The sequence below is a fragment of the Mauremys reevesii genome, linkage group 3, assembly GCF_016161935.1.
Source record: "Mauremys reevesii isolate NIE-2019 linkage group 3, ASM1616193v1, whole genome shotgun sequence".
NCBI lineage: Eukaryota > Metazoa > Chordata > Testudines > Geoemydidae > Mauremys > Mauremys reevesii.
In genome coordinates, this window is record NC_052625.1 from 72729332 (window position 1) to 72745763 (window position 16432).

Below are 16432 nucleotides of genomic sequence, written 5' to 3' on the forward strand. Positions count from 1 at the left end.
TAATTTAACATTCATTCAGGATGTGCAGTGGGACGCTCATTTCCCATCCCACTCCTCCTGTTTTCTTTGCTCCATTCAAAAGCATGAAATTTATTAAATTCCTGAATTCTTTTGGCTACTGTAGTTTCTAGTCTGCTTTTCCTGTGCTTTATAAATTGTGTTCAGTGAAATAGGGGTGCGTAGCATTAGGAATTTAGTTTATAATTCGCGGCTTTAACTTTTGTAAAAATATAGAACATGTTTGTATTATAAAACAATCTCAAATGCTTATTCTTCTTTGTTTTAACATTCATATGGGAGCTCATTTTTATCTTGCATTCATATTTGAATTATTTTTCCAAACAGTCTTGCTATGAAAAATTATACTGACTGTATAGCTTAGGAAATGAAGTCATAATCAACCCCATCTAATTCAGGACACCTGTTCCATAAATCTAGTCAGTTGCTTTTTGATGATTTCCAGGTAGCTCTGAATAGCAATATTATTTTTCAAAATATTAGCTCTTATGATTTTTTGAACTGTTTGCCATGTTGCTATTAATATGAATCTCCTTCCATCATCCACAAATCTGTTGGAGTGCAAATGTTCTTTGACAAATTCTAAGAGAACTTTCTGCCAAATTCACATGCTTACAGTCATGGCTGTCCTCTCTTCAGTGACATTTTTCATGTAGCAAAAATAACTTACACTTCCAGAAGTGCATTGTTCAGTCTTCTGCATGGGCTTGTGCTGTTTTCCAGGAATTACTCCAGTGGCCTTTATAGGAATTCTGAAATTCCTCAAAGACCCAGAAGTTCCCCAGTATTGTGAACTCTATTTTTTATTTTTCTTAATAGGATGCAGCACAGATGCCAAGCAAGTTGAGGAGAAATCTTCAGCTGCAAATGAAGAAGAACTTTATCCTTTCTGTAGGGAGCCAAGTTACTTTGAAATTCCTACAAAAGAATTCCAGCAACCTTCACAAATAGCAGAGAGCACTATTCATGAAATCCCAACAAAAGACACCCAAACCTCTCATGCAGCAGGTGCAGGGCATGCTTCATTTACCATTGAATTTGATGACACCACTCCAGGAAAAGTAACTATCAAAGATCATGTGACAAAATTCACTTCAGATCAGCGCCACAAGCCAAAGAAGTCTTCTCCTGGTGGACAGGACCTGCCTGGGCTTCAAACTGTGATGATGGCTGCTGAGAGCAAAGTAGCTGACTGGCTAGCACAGAACAATCCCCCTAGAATGATATGGGAAGCAACAGAGGAGGATTCCAAAAGTATTAAGAGTGATGTTCCAGTTTACTTGAAGAGGCTGAAAGGTAAAGTGAATAATTTCAGCTATATTTATTTCCTAAGGCTTAAATCTTTCACAGAGGTCATGGGTGGACCCCTGCAGTCTTCTGGAGTCCAGTTGAAGTCATTGTTGCATCTGCACAGGAGAGTGTGGTAGCAAATGTCTTTGCAGGATGGAGTCTTAAAAAAGTCAAACAATTAATTTAAATGATCCTACAGTAAGTATACTGACTGGAGTTGTGTTACGTTATTATACAGTTGAAGGCTTCATATGTTCCAAAAGCTTACTTTTTGAAAGAAAAAACATCTTGGTTAATGTTTCACAATTTATAAGACTGTAGGTTGATTTGTTTACAAAAGCTGAATCACTCTTGATAATCAAAACTCGTGATTTAACACATGTTTCTGCAGTTCTTTCAACAGCAAACATTGTTGGATACATAAAAAAATCATTTTGCTATAATCACATTCATGAGAGCTAAAGAAGATGCACATTAATGGCTAGATATGCAGCATACACAGCTACTCTATTTAACATACTGATTTGGGACCCTGGATTCAACTTTAAGTCCATACTCAGATATAAACCAAAATGTTTTGTAATACATCAGTAAAATATTTACACAAATATTTTTGTCAACCAAAGTTCCAGTTGATTTCAGATGTTGATTTATTGCAGACTACAAATGACATTTCAAATGGAAATGTATTCAGCGGTGGGTAATAGCTTTTCAAAGGAGTAAAATCTATGTGGGGATTTCATTAAGCAGAATTAATGAAAAATTCTGTTATGATTATTTGCTCATGAGTATTCCACTAACATTCAAACTTTTCAGAAAGAAAACTTGATGACAGATATTTAAGTCTACAAATTATTTACTTTTTAAAAATCCTGAAAACTTAACTGTGCAGTTCCTTATTTCTTAGCTTTGCAACCTAAATGTACTTGTCTGCTCAGTCAGTTGGGATTGAGTAAATGTTGTCTTATTGATCAAAAATTTGCTTTGAAAGCTCGCTTTTCCATACAAGTCTTAGAAACAGCAATATCACTGTGCTATTAGTGAAATAATAGCATAGTATTATTGCAGTGTTTCTTAGTGCATAATATCACAGTTACTGCTTTGCTGTTGATGACATTGGATTGTACTGGATTCTTAAATTCTTTATACTATCAGACATCTTACTGTGAAAAATGGGAAGAACTATTGCCTGGGCAGGCATATGCATGCAAGACATACATCCCTTTTATGGTAGCAGAAACTTGAAGACGTTTCTGTTACAAATGCACATTTACAGTTCTTTCAGTTGAAAATTTATGTTGTACCAGAGGAATTTGTTCTGGATAATGCACTGTGTGACCTACTGTATCACAGCTGGTCTCTTGCTCTTCCCCCCTTCATGAGGGAATACCTACAACCACTCTGAAAGCTTGATTCTGAGCATTGTAGTGAAGCTTTTTAACATATTGGTATCTTCTCCCTGTCTGTCTTGTATTCCTAGCTAAACCTGCAATGAAATCATAATGCAAAAAACTGTGACCTATAAGTTTCATGACAGTATTATTATTGCTATATTGTGGTAGCACCTAGAATCCCTAGTTTTAGACCAGGGCCACCGGTGCTAGGCACTGTGCAAACACATAATAAAAAGATGGTTCCTGCTTCAGAGTGCTTACTGTCTAAGTTAGTTGTCATAATAGGTTGTGATGTGAAGATTATAACCACTTCAATAATAACAAGCCATGTAGAAGTACACTTTTATCCTAGTGTTAATATTAGAGGTAACAGCAACAGAAAAGCTAAAATGTCAAATCTGTAAAGGTTTTTTGTCTCATTAAGTTCTAGTGCAAAAGCCCATCTTTTAAACCTACTGCATATAAATATGCGTATGATTATTATATTAGTATGAATCATGGAATATTACAACAGTTCCGAGCTTCTTCCACATTCCTACTTGGTAATCCCAATTTTTATTTTTTTTAGTAGATATATTGTTTTTTCATCTCTAACAGAGGAAAGAGCAAAGACTCTAGATCAGGGGTGGGCAAACTTTTTGGGCTGAGAGCCACATCTGGGTGGGGAAATAGCATTCAGGGCCATGAATGTAGGGCTGGGGCATGGGGTTGGGGTGTGGGAGGGAGTGCAAGGTGTGGGGAGGGAGTGCGGTGTGTAGGCTCAGGGCAAGGGGTTGGGGCACAGGAGGGGGTACAGGGGGTGGCTCAGGGCAGGAGATTGGGGTTCAGGGAGGGGTGCGGAGTGTGGCGGGGGCTCAGGGCAGGGATTTGGGGTGCAGGAGGGTGGGGTGTGGGGTTCAGGAGGAGTTTGGGGTGCGGGCTCCGGCCCGGCACTGCTTACCTTGAGCAGTTCTGGGGTGGCAGCAGCTTGCAGCAGGGCTAAGGCAGGCTCTCTGTTCCTAGCCAATGGAAGCTGCGGGGGGTGGTGCCTGCAGGCAAGGGCAGCGCACACAGCCCTCTGCTCCCCTCCTCCCCCAGGGGTTGCAGGGACGTGGTGCCATCCGCTTCCGGAAGAGGCGTGGGGCCAGGGCAGGCAGGGAGCCTGCCTTAGCCCCATGGTGCCACAGAGGTGGCAATCCCACGGGCTGCATCCAAAGCCCTGATGGGCTCTAGATGATGTCTGATTGCTAGATAAGTGCTGTAGTTTTTCTATTTTCTTTGTTACATTGCCTCTGCAATGCTCCATTTTGGTTAAACAGAGTACCAGAAATTCCAAATTAACTGTGGAAAATGTACTTTTTATTTTCATGTAACATAACATTATCAACACAGCCAGCTGGATGACTGTTTCATATTATTATCTAGCTGATACTTCTGTGTCTGGTAAAGGAAACAAAAAATGAACACTTCATAATCTTTGTAGCATACAAAATAGCTGAATTTAAAATTTAAATTTTATAATTACTATATTAGTTGTTTTCCAATAATTGTTATGGTTATTTTAATTGGTTTAGCACTAACAGTGTGTTTGATGCTGAACAAGAGACATATCAAAACAGTTACTAACTAGCAAAGCTTCCAATCTAAATGACAATCTAAACACTCTAGGAGACCCAGAGGAAAAGTCAGCATTTTAGTAACTAAGAACATGCATAGTTTGATATTTGCACAAAAAGAAATTACTTAAAAAAAACCACCTTATCGCTAAAAGAAGAAAATCCAGATGATTTAAAGAGAGAATAGCAACTTATTCTACAGTGTTTGGATAGTTTCGTTTCACAGAAGACTGCTTTGTAATAAGATTGGCTTTTAAAATTTCAGTTGCTATGTAGTTCCTTCCATTTAAATTTCTTTTAAATAATAATAATAATAAGTTCTTACACAGTGATCTTTAGCCATAGATCTCAAAGTGCTTTAGCAGACTGGCAGGAGTGACTGGTTGGAAAATTCATTGTACTTGTGTGAGAGTATGATAAAGGGTTAGTGCTGATGCTAACTAGACACCCTTTTCTGGAAACTACAGTGATTAATTAGATGGAAAGTTATTCTGTAAATACTTATAAATAATGTTCCAAATCCGTAGTTCTCTACAGGTGTTTCCCAATAACAGTGAATTATTACGTAACTATATTCCGCATCCCCTTAACCCTTCCTGGAGCTTTTTCAGGGTCAAGTTTTGTTTTCTGGTGCAGGAGTCATTTGTAATCAGCTGACTACATAAAAGAAAGCAATTTGACTGGATGGCTTGATTAAATGAGACCAAGATCTGGTACACCTGTATAATATTATCTGGTTCTGTAAACCATTGATTAAGTATTTACAGATCAAAAAAAAGGCAATTCAAATGCATCTGTGTCACTGATCAGCTTGTGAAGACTTCATTATTTGACTGGTAGCAAGGTGAATGCATTAGTGTAGCTGTAGGAAGTCTGAAGAGCCTGTTACTGAAGGACATTGAGTTACCAACAGAAAAACAAGTATAATTTCCATGTACATTTTAATTTGCCAGCTTCTGTCCATGTGATATTTTTTACTTTGTAGTAATATTTTTTTTTGTTTTGTTTGAAGGGAATAAACATGATGATGGGACACAGAGTGATTCAGAAAATGCTGGTGCACGCAGGCATTACAATAAGCGAGCAACACTTGATGAGCATTTAAGGCATCAACATTTAGAACAGAAAAAGTCATACCAGAAAGCCCATACTACAGAAAAGCATGAAGAGCAGGCTGCTATAAGTCAGACTGCCTTTATGATTGAGTTTTTTGATGAAGACCATCCTCGAAAGAGACGATCTTATTCCTTTTCTCAGAACGTAGGAGCTCTTTGCTCAGAAACTCCTTCAACACCTCATGTGAGAGCGGAGAAAGTGAAAGGTACATCTGGAGACATCAAAGGTGTTTCTTTGCCTGTGCAGACTAGTAGGGTAGCACATGGTGTCCATGCAAAACTATTAAAACAGAAATCAGAAGAACCCTCGGTTGCATTACCTTTTTTACAAACTGCATTGTTAAGAAGTTCAGGAAGTCTTGGACATAGACCAAGCCAAAACCAGGAGATGGACAAAAAATTAAAAAGCCAACTTGTTTCTGCTGCTACTGAAAAGGACAATGATGATGACCAAAGTGACAAAGGTACTTACACTATTGAGTTGGAAAATCCCAATGCTGAGGAAATGGAAGCACGTAAAATGATTGACAAGGTAAGAAATTAAAATACATACCACTATTACACACTGCATTTCAGTTTTTTTCTGATGGGAAATACATGCTACTTACTGAAATTACCAGGATACTGTAATCATAATAAAATACAGATTCTCAAAGTAGGCTTTAGTATTCGTGTATGGAAAAAGGCATAAAGGGGCTTGCAGTGTATTGCCTAAAAATTCCAAATCATTCTTGATATTGCTATTCTTTATTTACTACTCAGTATTCTACACAGTATTACACAGTTTTAAAAACAGTTAGATCCTACTGTTGTTTCAGTCTGCCCTCAGTCTGTCTGAATTAGAGAGCAACATTTTAGAAATGCTGTGTTTTTAGCAAAGGTACTAAATTTGGATTTACTACAGTCCTGTGAAAATAGTGATCTGTTTTAAAAACTCCATGTCTCTTCCTGTTTTTCCATACACTGATTAATGTTGTGACAAAGAATAAATTCAGATGAATAAATTATACCACTACCTCGTGTTTTCCAGAATTGTAAAGGTGGTAGAGTCAATGTATAGCTTGTATTTCAGTAAGTTGCCCTAAATTTCAGCATCTGTCATACTCCATGGAATAGAATTAAGAATATTTTCACCTCTTCTTTATACATATAAACTCACTGGTACTCAAACAGTGATCATACAGTTCTAGGCACCTGTTGATGGAGACTGTAGCTCAGTTATCAAGATAACTTTAGTTTTATAATAAGGGTTTGGACTCCAATATCAAGATAAGAATAACTTACTATAAACATTTGCCTTGCCACTTTTGAATCAGAACTCTTTTTTATTACAAATTCTCTGCTTTCCTAAATAATCCATTTAAGGAGAGTTAATCTCTGTAGGACAGTGGTCTCCAGTTTAGACCCACAGTGATGCATATTCAGCATGCTATGCAGATAATGTATTGCTTATTTGTTCCAAAAAATTACGTGATAGTCACTTTAGTTCTTCATGTTTAAAGCCTTTCTTCAGATTCCAGTAAACAGATTTAGCCAACAATTCTGGCTAATGAAAAACAGAAAAATATAAAGAAACAGATTAAACTAGATCTTTGATTTTAGGAAAAAAATACTGATACGGTAAATGGGTGGATCCAAATGGGAGATTATTTTTAAGGTTCTTTCTATTTTACTTAGGGATTTAATGGAATAGTTATTCAATTTTGGGTTAATATAAAATGATTCGGATAATTCCTTTCTTATGAGTCCTCAAAAGACCTAAGCTACTTTCGTTGTGTATTAAAGCAGTTAACAAAAATTGAAAAGAAAACATTTCAAAATGGAACAAGTGAAAATAAAGAACAGGGTATACTTATTTTGTGTTAGTGGTCACAAACTTTTATGAATTATTGAACTTGGAGTTATTTGTCTCCAACTCTGAATTTGACTCAGAGAAAGCAGCCTGTAAATCAAATAAAAAAAAACAAAACCAAGCTTGCTCTTCCACGAAATTTGACATCAAGAAGATTGTTTCTGAGCTAAAATACATCAAAGGCAATGTTCAGGCAGCAGTTTAAGATCTTAAAACTTATGTAGAAGAACTAGCAAAAAGAGTCAACAAAATGAAAGCAGTCTCAAGTGAACATATGAAAACAGTCACAGACATGGATCAAAAATTGAAATAAATAGAAAAGGGAGAAAATTCTCTGGAACTCAGATTAGACAAGTTGAAAACTTACAAAAGGAAAATCTAAAGAGTCAAATGTGGTCCTGAGAGTGCAGAAAAACAGGAAGCATATAGATCTCAACATATAAAGACTAAGCTGTAGGAGCTGTGCATTCTTGAGACTTGGAAGGAACTTTGATTACCCTCCAAAGACTGCCTCATGCTCACCAGTTAAACAGATGGCTTGATCAAATAATAATTTCCTCTGCTCTTAGATCCACCCTGTTAGAAACTGTTATAATAATATATGAGAACTATGTATTATTATCAATATTATCCATAGATCTCAGTGTTTTACAAAGGAGATAAGTATCATAGAGCAGTTCGGTTTGTAGTGAACATGCTCTGTCTTTGCTGTGCACTGTGATTTAACTGAAAGTTAGACAGAGATCTTGGAGGATGTATTACTTACTGCTTAAAGACTCAGGAACTTTAGCTGTTTATAAGAAAGGAAATCAAAATGCATTTTAAAATCAATTAAAATGGAGAAACCTGCAACAATATTATTAGGGAAGCCTGTAAGGCAATCATAAGAAGAAAGTTTCAATATTGGTTCTGCAAAGACTAGAGAGAACCTGAGCTCTGCCACTCAGGGATGAAGCCCTTGGGCCCTGGCGACCCCATTAAAACAGGGTCGCAATGCACTTTGGGGTCCTGACCTACAGTTTGAGAACCCCTGTAATATAGTCATGATCTTCCTCTGACGCATGTTTTTCTGGTCATATTCTGTCATATGTGGGTATTTTGATAAGGTCTCCTACTTACTCTGTGTTTTATTGTTACCTCTGAAAAGAATGTATCTCATATATATTGCAGTGTTGATGTTAATATGGATTGTTTCAGCTCTCTAGGATGTTTATAAGCAAGCTGGAAATGCATGTCTATCTTCAGTTAAAAATCATTCTATATCAGCTGTATATGTTTTTAAAAAGCGCCTTGATTTAGACTATGTGTAAGGCAGCAACATAGACTTGAGTATTTTGTTAAATATTATTAGTTGGGTCATTGTCTGCTTAAACTTCTTGTATGGGGAGTGTACCTCAAGCAGTTGTCATGTAACTGTCTTACCTGGTACTTGGCTACTGGGACTAAACAGTGCCCAGTAGCCAAGATTGAGATGATGGTTTTTTTAAATGAATAGAAACAGAATTTTTCCTACCACTAAAATTTTCTGCTTTACTTCCTCTATACCAGTCCCAAAAAATTAATTAGATTTGTATTAGTTTTTCTTTACACTGAAAATTCAGTGATGATTGGAATTGTTCTCTTGTCTGTAGTTATTTAGAACTAGAAGGTCTACTGCTCTGTAATTTATCAGACTCAGTTAGAGCAAGAGACTGTTTGGGTTGAGTTCAGTATTGGCTCTGGCTCCAGCCAAGGATTCAACCCAATAGTCCAGCGATACAATTAGAGATATCTTCATATAAAACCTTAAACAGAGGCCCCTTTTATTTATTTATGCCCAAGCCATTAGGATTTCTCTGACTCTCTCATATAGATAGATAGATAGATAGTTTATTACAGGATTGGCTACAGGCGTCGTTTTTGGTGTAAGAGCTAGAGTACCAACTGATCTGGGGTAAGTGACTGGTCTATATAATATATATATGTATATATATATATATACATATATATATATGCTACGTGTAAGGAAGCTGGTCCTGTGGACTTGGAAGCTGAATGAAGGAAATAAAAACTATGGGTATGGCTACACTTGCAGCTGTACAGCGCTGCCGTGGGAGCGCTCCCGTGGCAGCGCTTTGAAGTGCGAGCATTTTATATAAATAAAATGCTGTCAAAAGTGGTTCATGACCATGAGTGCCTATCTTGGGGCCGACTCAAAAACAGGGTAGACCCAAACTGGGGGTGTGTTCTATAATTAGATTTCACCAAACCAGTAACAAATGTCAACTCCACTATAACAGTCTTCCCATGAAGTCACAGACAGTCCCTTTAGACTCTCCAGTCTATCTTGCCACCCAGACAAACTGGACTTAGAGATAAATGATCACTTACATCAAAAATCACACCGTCTTCAGGTTGCTTCCAGTCCCAAGAGACCAGTCACTTACCGCAGATCAGTTGGTACTCTAGCTCTTACACCAAAAACAACGCCTGTAGCCAATCCTGTAATAAACTATCTAAAGGTATTAACTAGGAAAAAGAAGTGAGAGTTATTTACAGGTTAAAGCAAGCAAACATATATACACAAATGAGTTACCATCTAAATCCTAAGGGTATGGCTACACTTGCAGCCGTACAGTGCTGCCGCGGGAGTGCTCCCGCGGCAGCACTTTGAAGTGTGAGTGTGGTCACGGCGCCAGCGCTGGGAGAGAGCTCTCCTAAGTGTGACAGAGTTGTAGTGATCTGTCAATTCAAAGTGTCTTCTAGTGCAGACCCAGGAGTAACCCCTGGAGATCTCTGCCTCAGGCTAAACTTTAGACTCTAAAGTCTCTGGCCCTGTCTGAATTCAAACAGCGAAGAGAGATGGAAAATCTTCCTGTGACTTAGGCCTTGGCTACACTGGTGCTTTACAGCGCTGCAACTTTCTCGCTCATGGGTGTGAAAAAAACAGCCCCCTGAGTGCAGCAAGTTACAGCGCTGTAAAGCGCCAGTGTAAACAGTGCCCCAGCGCTGTAAGCTAATCCCCACAGGGAGGTGGAGTACCTGCAGCGCTGGGAGAGCTGTCTCCCAGCGCTGCCACCGTGACCACACTCGCACTTCAAAGCGCTGCCACGGGAGCGCTCCCACGGCAGCGCTGTACAGCTGCAAGTGTAGCCATACCCATAGTTTTTATTTCCTTCATTCAGCTTCCAAGTCCACAGGACCAGCTTCCTTACACGTAGCATTTCCAAGGTGTGATAGGGGTGTTAACCTATCCTTTGTATTTCGATGTTCCTTGATGGCCCATCTGATTTTGATAATCCTTCTGGATGGACAGAGGGGACAATTCTTATGGCTGAGCTCTCAAATTCAGAGCAAACATCTTCAAAGTTATAAAGCAAAACTTACATAATTTCTTATAGTCTGGAATACAGGCATTACAAGTGACATTAATGCATGCAGCAATTTACCAGCATTTCATAGAGTCTACTAAATACACCTCTACCTCAATATAATACTGTCCTTGGGAGCCAAAAAAATCTTACCGCGTTATAGGTGAAACTGTGTTATGTTGAACTTGCTTTGATCCACCGGAGTGCGCAGCCCTGCCCCCGCCCCCCGGAGCACTGCTTTACCACGTTATATCCAAATTCATGTTATATCGGGTGGTGTTATATTGAGGTAGCGGTGTACTGTACCCTCTTATAAGAGAAATAGCTATTTTCAGCAAAACTAATATACAGGTGAACTGGTCTGGTCTCTAGCTATGAATTTTAGTTCTTAACTTATGCCAGCAGCCCAGGCAAGAGCTGGCATCTAACAGTATATATCTATATGGCTGTCCATCATGAGGGATATACATACATATACATACATGTCTTCAGCTCTCACTAGAACAGATATTGACATCCAGGGTGCTTTTTTTTTTAAGTCTCACGTGGCTCTCGGTTCCTCCTTTTCTCCCTATTGTTCCTAATCATCTCATTCTACTTCTTTTTCCTGTGTTAGTTTTGTGCTTTTCATGCCATCTCACCATTTGAAACATGGCCCAAGGATCCATCTCACTTTCCTCTACAACTGATGTCTTTAATTTTTAACCCTTCTTGTCCACCAAGCAACTGTTTGTGCTTTTCTCTCTCCTCTCCTTCCCTCTCCTCCCAAAATCATTGATTTATTTGAAGGCTTATTTTAATTTGTATTCGAACCAATTATGTTTACAAACCTCCAGTTCCTAAGCGTTAGCCCAGTGTAATGGTCACTGTTACTTCCTCAGCTACCAGGGTTATTTCTTGAACAAATCCCCTATGCTACTCAGAGACCGTCAATAGTAATCTTTTATGTGTGTGTGCGTTCCAGAACCAATTACTCCCAAGTAATTGCATATATTATTGAAGCTTTCTTCGGCCTCCAGCTCAGTATGACTTTTGACCCATTACTACTTGGGTAACTGAAGTCATCTGTTTTAGTTTAATTTTATGGCTTCAATGATCTGACATACAGAGAAGTTAGAAGTTGTAATGGAAAATACTACTTTATTTCTTAGAGTCTAGAACTTCAGTACACAAGAACCAAAAACAGAGAGACAAAGCAGGCTGCTCCCTAAGGCAGAGAAGTAAAGCTCACCCCCACTTCGCTATAAGCTGGCTCTTTGCAGATTGCTGCTAAAAGACCCAGATCACATGCTTCCCTACAGAGCCCTCTAGCCTACAAGCTAGGACCAGGAAATACCCTGAGAATTTAAGGTGATAGCTTATAATTTTAATATAGGTTTCAGTACATCACAGTCTCTCTCAACACTGCACAGACTGTCACTATTGTGATCTAGAGGCCAGCAGTATACCCCCAACTGGTATACTTGCATTCTTATGACTAGGGATTTGTGTCCATTCAGGACTTACTGCATGGTCCTCTACTACTCAGAATTTGTATTTCATAAAATATCTGGACTCTTGTAGTTATAGTAGTACTCCCCACAACTTCCTATGATATCTCTTTCCTATTTAGTTTATACTTCTCTAGTATTAATACTGTATGGTATTATTTCTACACTCTCTCTGAAGTGCTTGATGTTAAAATGGCAAGTAAAAAGTCTTTTGGAAAGTGAGTTTATCAGCCAGCAATGTTTCAGCATCCAAATACTCAATGCAGTTTTGTTACTCATATATGACTTTAATATTTAGAGCAATATTAGTGAATTCCCGTGACGGGAAAAGAACAAATAGAAAAATTAAGCATGTTAATTGTGCAGGGAAAAGGTATGACTAAACCTCATATGGTAGCCTTTGCATGTAACATTCAGTTCTTAAATCCTCATGCATGCATTGATGCAAATGTCAGGATTCCCGTGAGTCATAGACTGAAGGATGAGTTGTATGATGCAAAGAGTCTTTCTGTAGAGATGCAAAAGCTACTTTGACAAATGTAAAGGAAAGAAAAGTCACACTTAAATACATTGTCCTAATTTCTTAATTCATTTGGCTTAATTTTTCAGAGGAGACCTTGAATGGAAGAAAACATGCTCTTTTCCAAACAAGTAGTTTAAAAAAGGCAAGACTTTTCCTAGCAGGGTAATATTCTTAACACTCCAGCTGATACCAGAGTGCAGAACAGAACAAAAATTCTATTCAGGATCTTGATACGATCCAGAACATGTTTTTAATGTTACAGTATGTCAAATTTTCTTGATCACTAAATGAAAAAATGGCATTTTTCTCTCTTGCTGATCTTTCAGCAGGTGTTCCATGTGTCCTTTGTATATATCCAAAACTTTTTTCCTGCTCTAAATCCGTCAAAATTACCTTCCACTTACTCATTGGAGAGAGAGTTGGTAACTGTTGTAACCTTCCCTAAATAATTAAATGAAATTTGTTTTATCAGAAAAAAAGTTTTTTTTTTCAAAGATGCTATTTAACAACAAATATTTCAAAGGTTAGAAAGCCTTGCTGAATCTTAGAAAATGTAAATCTGTAACAATGGTTAGGAGGAATTCAAAATGGTATTTATATAAACCATTTACCCTTTCTAGATAAAAGAAACTATGTTCTGTAGGTGTTGGAAAATTTCATAATGCTGTTAAATGGATCACAGCAGGTATCTTGTATTCATAACGGAATGTGATACCAGTTCTGAGCATTTTGGAAGTATTACATATGTTTATGGCATAGCAATGAGCAGGCAGCAACCTTAAGCCTAAACAGGGACTCTTGCAACAATATGAAGTATTGACTTTGAAATTATTAGGCTGGTTCAAATGGGGTTATGTTGTCTTTGCCTTATATATTTCTCCTGGGTTGTCTTGTTCTCTTGGAATGTATTGGAGACAATTTTTTATTTCAGAAGGTGGAAAAAGCTACTTGGGGGAGGATGTTCTAGATTTGATTTTGACAAATAGGGCAGAACTGGTTGTGAATTTGAAAGTGGAAGGCAGCTTAGGTGAAAATGATCATGAAATGGTAGAGTTCATGATTCTAAGGAATGGTAGGACAGAAAACAGCACAATAAAGATAATGGATTTCAAGAAGGCAGACTTCAGCAAACTCAAGAAGTTGGTTTGTAAGATACTATGGGAAGTAAGTGTAAAGGGGAAAACAGTTCAAGAGAGTTGGCAGTTTTTCAGAGAGACATTATTAAGGGCACAAGAGCAAACTATCCCACTGCATAGGAAAGATGGGAAGTATGGCAAGAGACCACCCTTGCTTAACCAGGAGATCGTCAGTGATCTGAAACTCAAAAGAGAGTCCTACAAAAAGTTCAAACTAGGTCAGATTACAAAGGATGAATATAAACAGACAACACAAGTATCTAGGGACAAAATTAGAAAGGCCAAGGCACAAAATGAGATTAAACTAGCTAGAGACATAAAAGGTAACAAGCAAACATTCTACAAATGCATTAGAAGCAAGTGGGAGATCAAGGACAGGGTAGGCCTGTTACTCAATGGTGGGGGAGGGGTGGAAACAATAACAGAAAATGTGGAAATGGCAGAAATACTAAACTTTTTTGTTTCAGTCATCACCAAAAAGGTTAGTAGTGATTGGATGTCTAACATAATGAATGCTAGTGAAAATGAGGTAGGATCAAAGAATAAAATATGGGAAGAACAAGTTAAAAATTACTTAGACAAGTTAGATGTCTTCAAGTCACCAGGGCCTGATCCTAGAATACTCAAGGAGTTGACTGAGGAGATATCTGAACCATTAGTGATTATCTTCAAAAAGTCATGGAAGATGGGAGAGATTCCAGAGGACTGGAAAAGGGCAAATATAGTACCAATCTATAAAAAGGGAAATAAGGACAACCCAGGGAATTACAGACCAGTCAGCTTAACTTCAGTACCTGGAAAGATAATGGAGCAAATAATTAAGCAATCAGTTTGCAAACACCTAGAAGATAATAAGGTGATAAGTAACAGTCAACATGGATTTATCAAGAACAAATCATGTCAGACCAACCTAATAGCTTTCTTTGACAGGGAAGCAAGCCTTCTGGATAGTGGGGAAGCAGTAGATATGGTATATCTTGACTTCAGTAAGGCTTTTGATACTGTCTCTCATGATTTGCTCATAAACAAAGTAGGCAAATACAACCTAGATGGAGCTACAAGATGGATTCATAACTGGTTGGAAAACCGTTTCCAGAGAGGAGTTATCAATGGTTCACAGTCAGGCTGGAAGGGCCTATCAAGAGGGATCCCGCAGGGATCAGTTCTGGGTCTGTTCAATATCTTCATCAATGATTTAGATAATGGCATAGAGAGTACACTTATAAAGTTTGGAGATGATACCAAGCTGGGAGGGCTTGCAAGTGCTTTGGAGGATAGAATTCAAATTCAAAATGATCTGGACAAACTGGAGAAATGGTCTGAAGTAAATAGGATGAAATTCAGTAAGGACAAATGCAAAGTACTCCACTTAGGAAGGAACAATCAGTTGCACACAGAAAAAATGGGAAAAGACTGCCTAGGAAGGAGTATGGTGGAAAGGAATCTGGTCGTCATAGTGGATCACAAGCTAAATATGAGTCAACAGTATAACACTGTTGCAAAAAAAAAAAAAAAAAAAAAAGCATCATTTTGGGATGTATTATCCAGGAATGTTGTGATCAAGCATGAGAAGTAAATCTTCTGTTCTACTCCACACTCATTAGACCTCAACTAGAATATTGTGTCCAGTTCTGGGCACCACATTTCAGAAATTGGAGAAAGTCCAGAGAAGTGCAACAAAAATGATTAAAGGTCTAGAAAACATGACCCATGAGGAAAGATTGAAAAAAAATGGGTTTGTTTAAGAGAAGACTGAGAAGGGATATGATAACAGTTTTCAAATCCATAAAAGGTTGTTACAAGAAGGAGGAAGAAAAATTGTTCTCTTTAACCTCTTAGAATAGGACAAGAAGCAATGGGCTTAAATTGCAGTAAGGGCGGTTTAGGTTGGACATTAGGAAAAACTTTCTAACTGTCATGATGGTTAAGTACTGGAATAAATTGCCTAGGGAGATTAAGGAATCTCCATCATCAGAGGATTTTTAATAGCAGGTTAGACAAACACCTGTGAGGATGATCTAGATAACACTTAGAATCATAGAAGATTAGGGTTGGAAGAGACCTCAGTAGGTCATCTGGTCCAACCCCCTGCTCAAAATAGGACCAACACAAACTAAATCATCCCAGCCAGGACTTAGTCCTGGCATTAGTGCAGGGGACTGGACTAGGTGACCTCTCGAGGTCCCTTCCAGTCCTGTGATTCTTTATTTAAACTAGGTCCCGTTCGTCTCAACAGTAACTGCATTGCAGTACATTCCTGAATCTCTTAATGCCATAAAATGCTGCTTTAAGCTTACTACTATGCTTAGGAGAATTTCAGTCTGCATTTTCCTGTTCTGTTCCTTCACATTCTAGAGCATGTGTGTGCTGTAATCATAATCAGTATCATAATACATAATATCAGGATCATAATAGAGCTCATAATCCTATGTTGCCAGGGCAAATGGAGTCCTGTGGTTGTTCAGCTACCTATGGAAACATCAGGCTCAGCTGAAAATATTTTTAAATTATTTTGGTTTCACAATTGTTTCTTTTAACGGTAATGCTATTTTAAGTTGAAAGATAAGGTTGCTGATAAGTGTTTACATGAAACATTTCCATTCTTCACTAACAGAACCATTTTATTCCCTACATATAGCCATACTAAGGCCTAACCCATAGAAATAAAA

At 38.0% G+C, this 16432-nt stretch overlaps 1 protein-coding gene across 11 annotated transcripts in view; it reads left to right on the top strand.

The window, feature by feature from the left end:
- The window catches only part of CEP170 (centrosomal protein 170), a 198888-nt gene that overhangs the window by 102128 nt on the left and 80328 nt on the right, over positions 1-16432 (top strand). For 10 of the 11 annotated variants that reach the window (XM_039530488.1, XM_039530494.1, XM_039530491.1 and 7 more), the window contains exons 8-9: positions 838-1314; positions 5310-5944. In XM_039530488.1, the coding sequence (XP_039386422.1) occupies positions 838-1314; positions 5310-5944 (1112 nt within the window). The remainder of the gene's footprint in view (positions 1-837; positions 1315-5309; positions 5945-16432) is intronic. The other variant, XM_039530498.1, reaches the window with a different exon arrangement.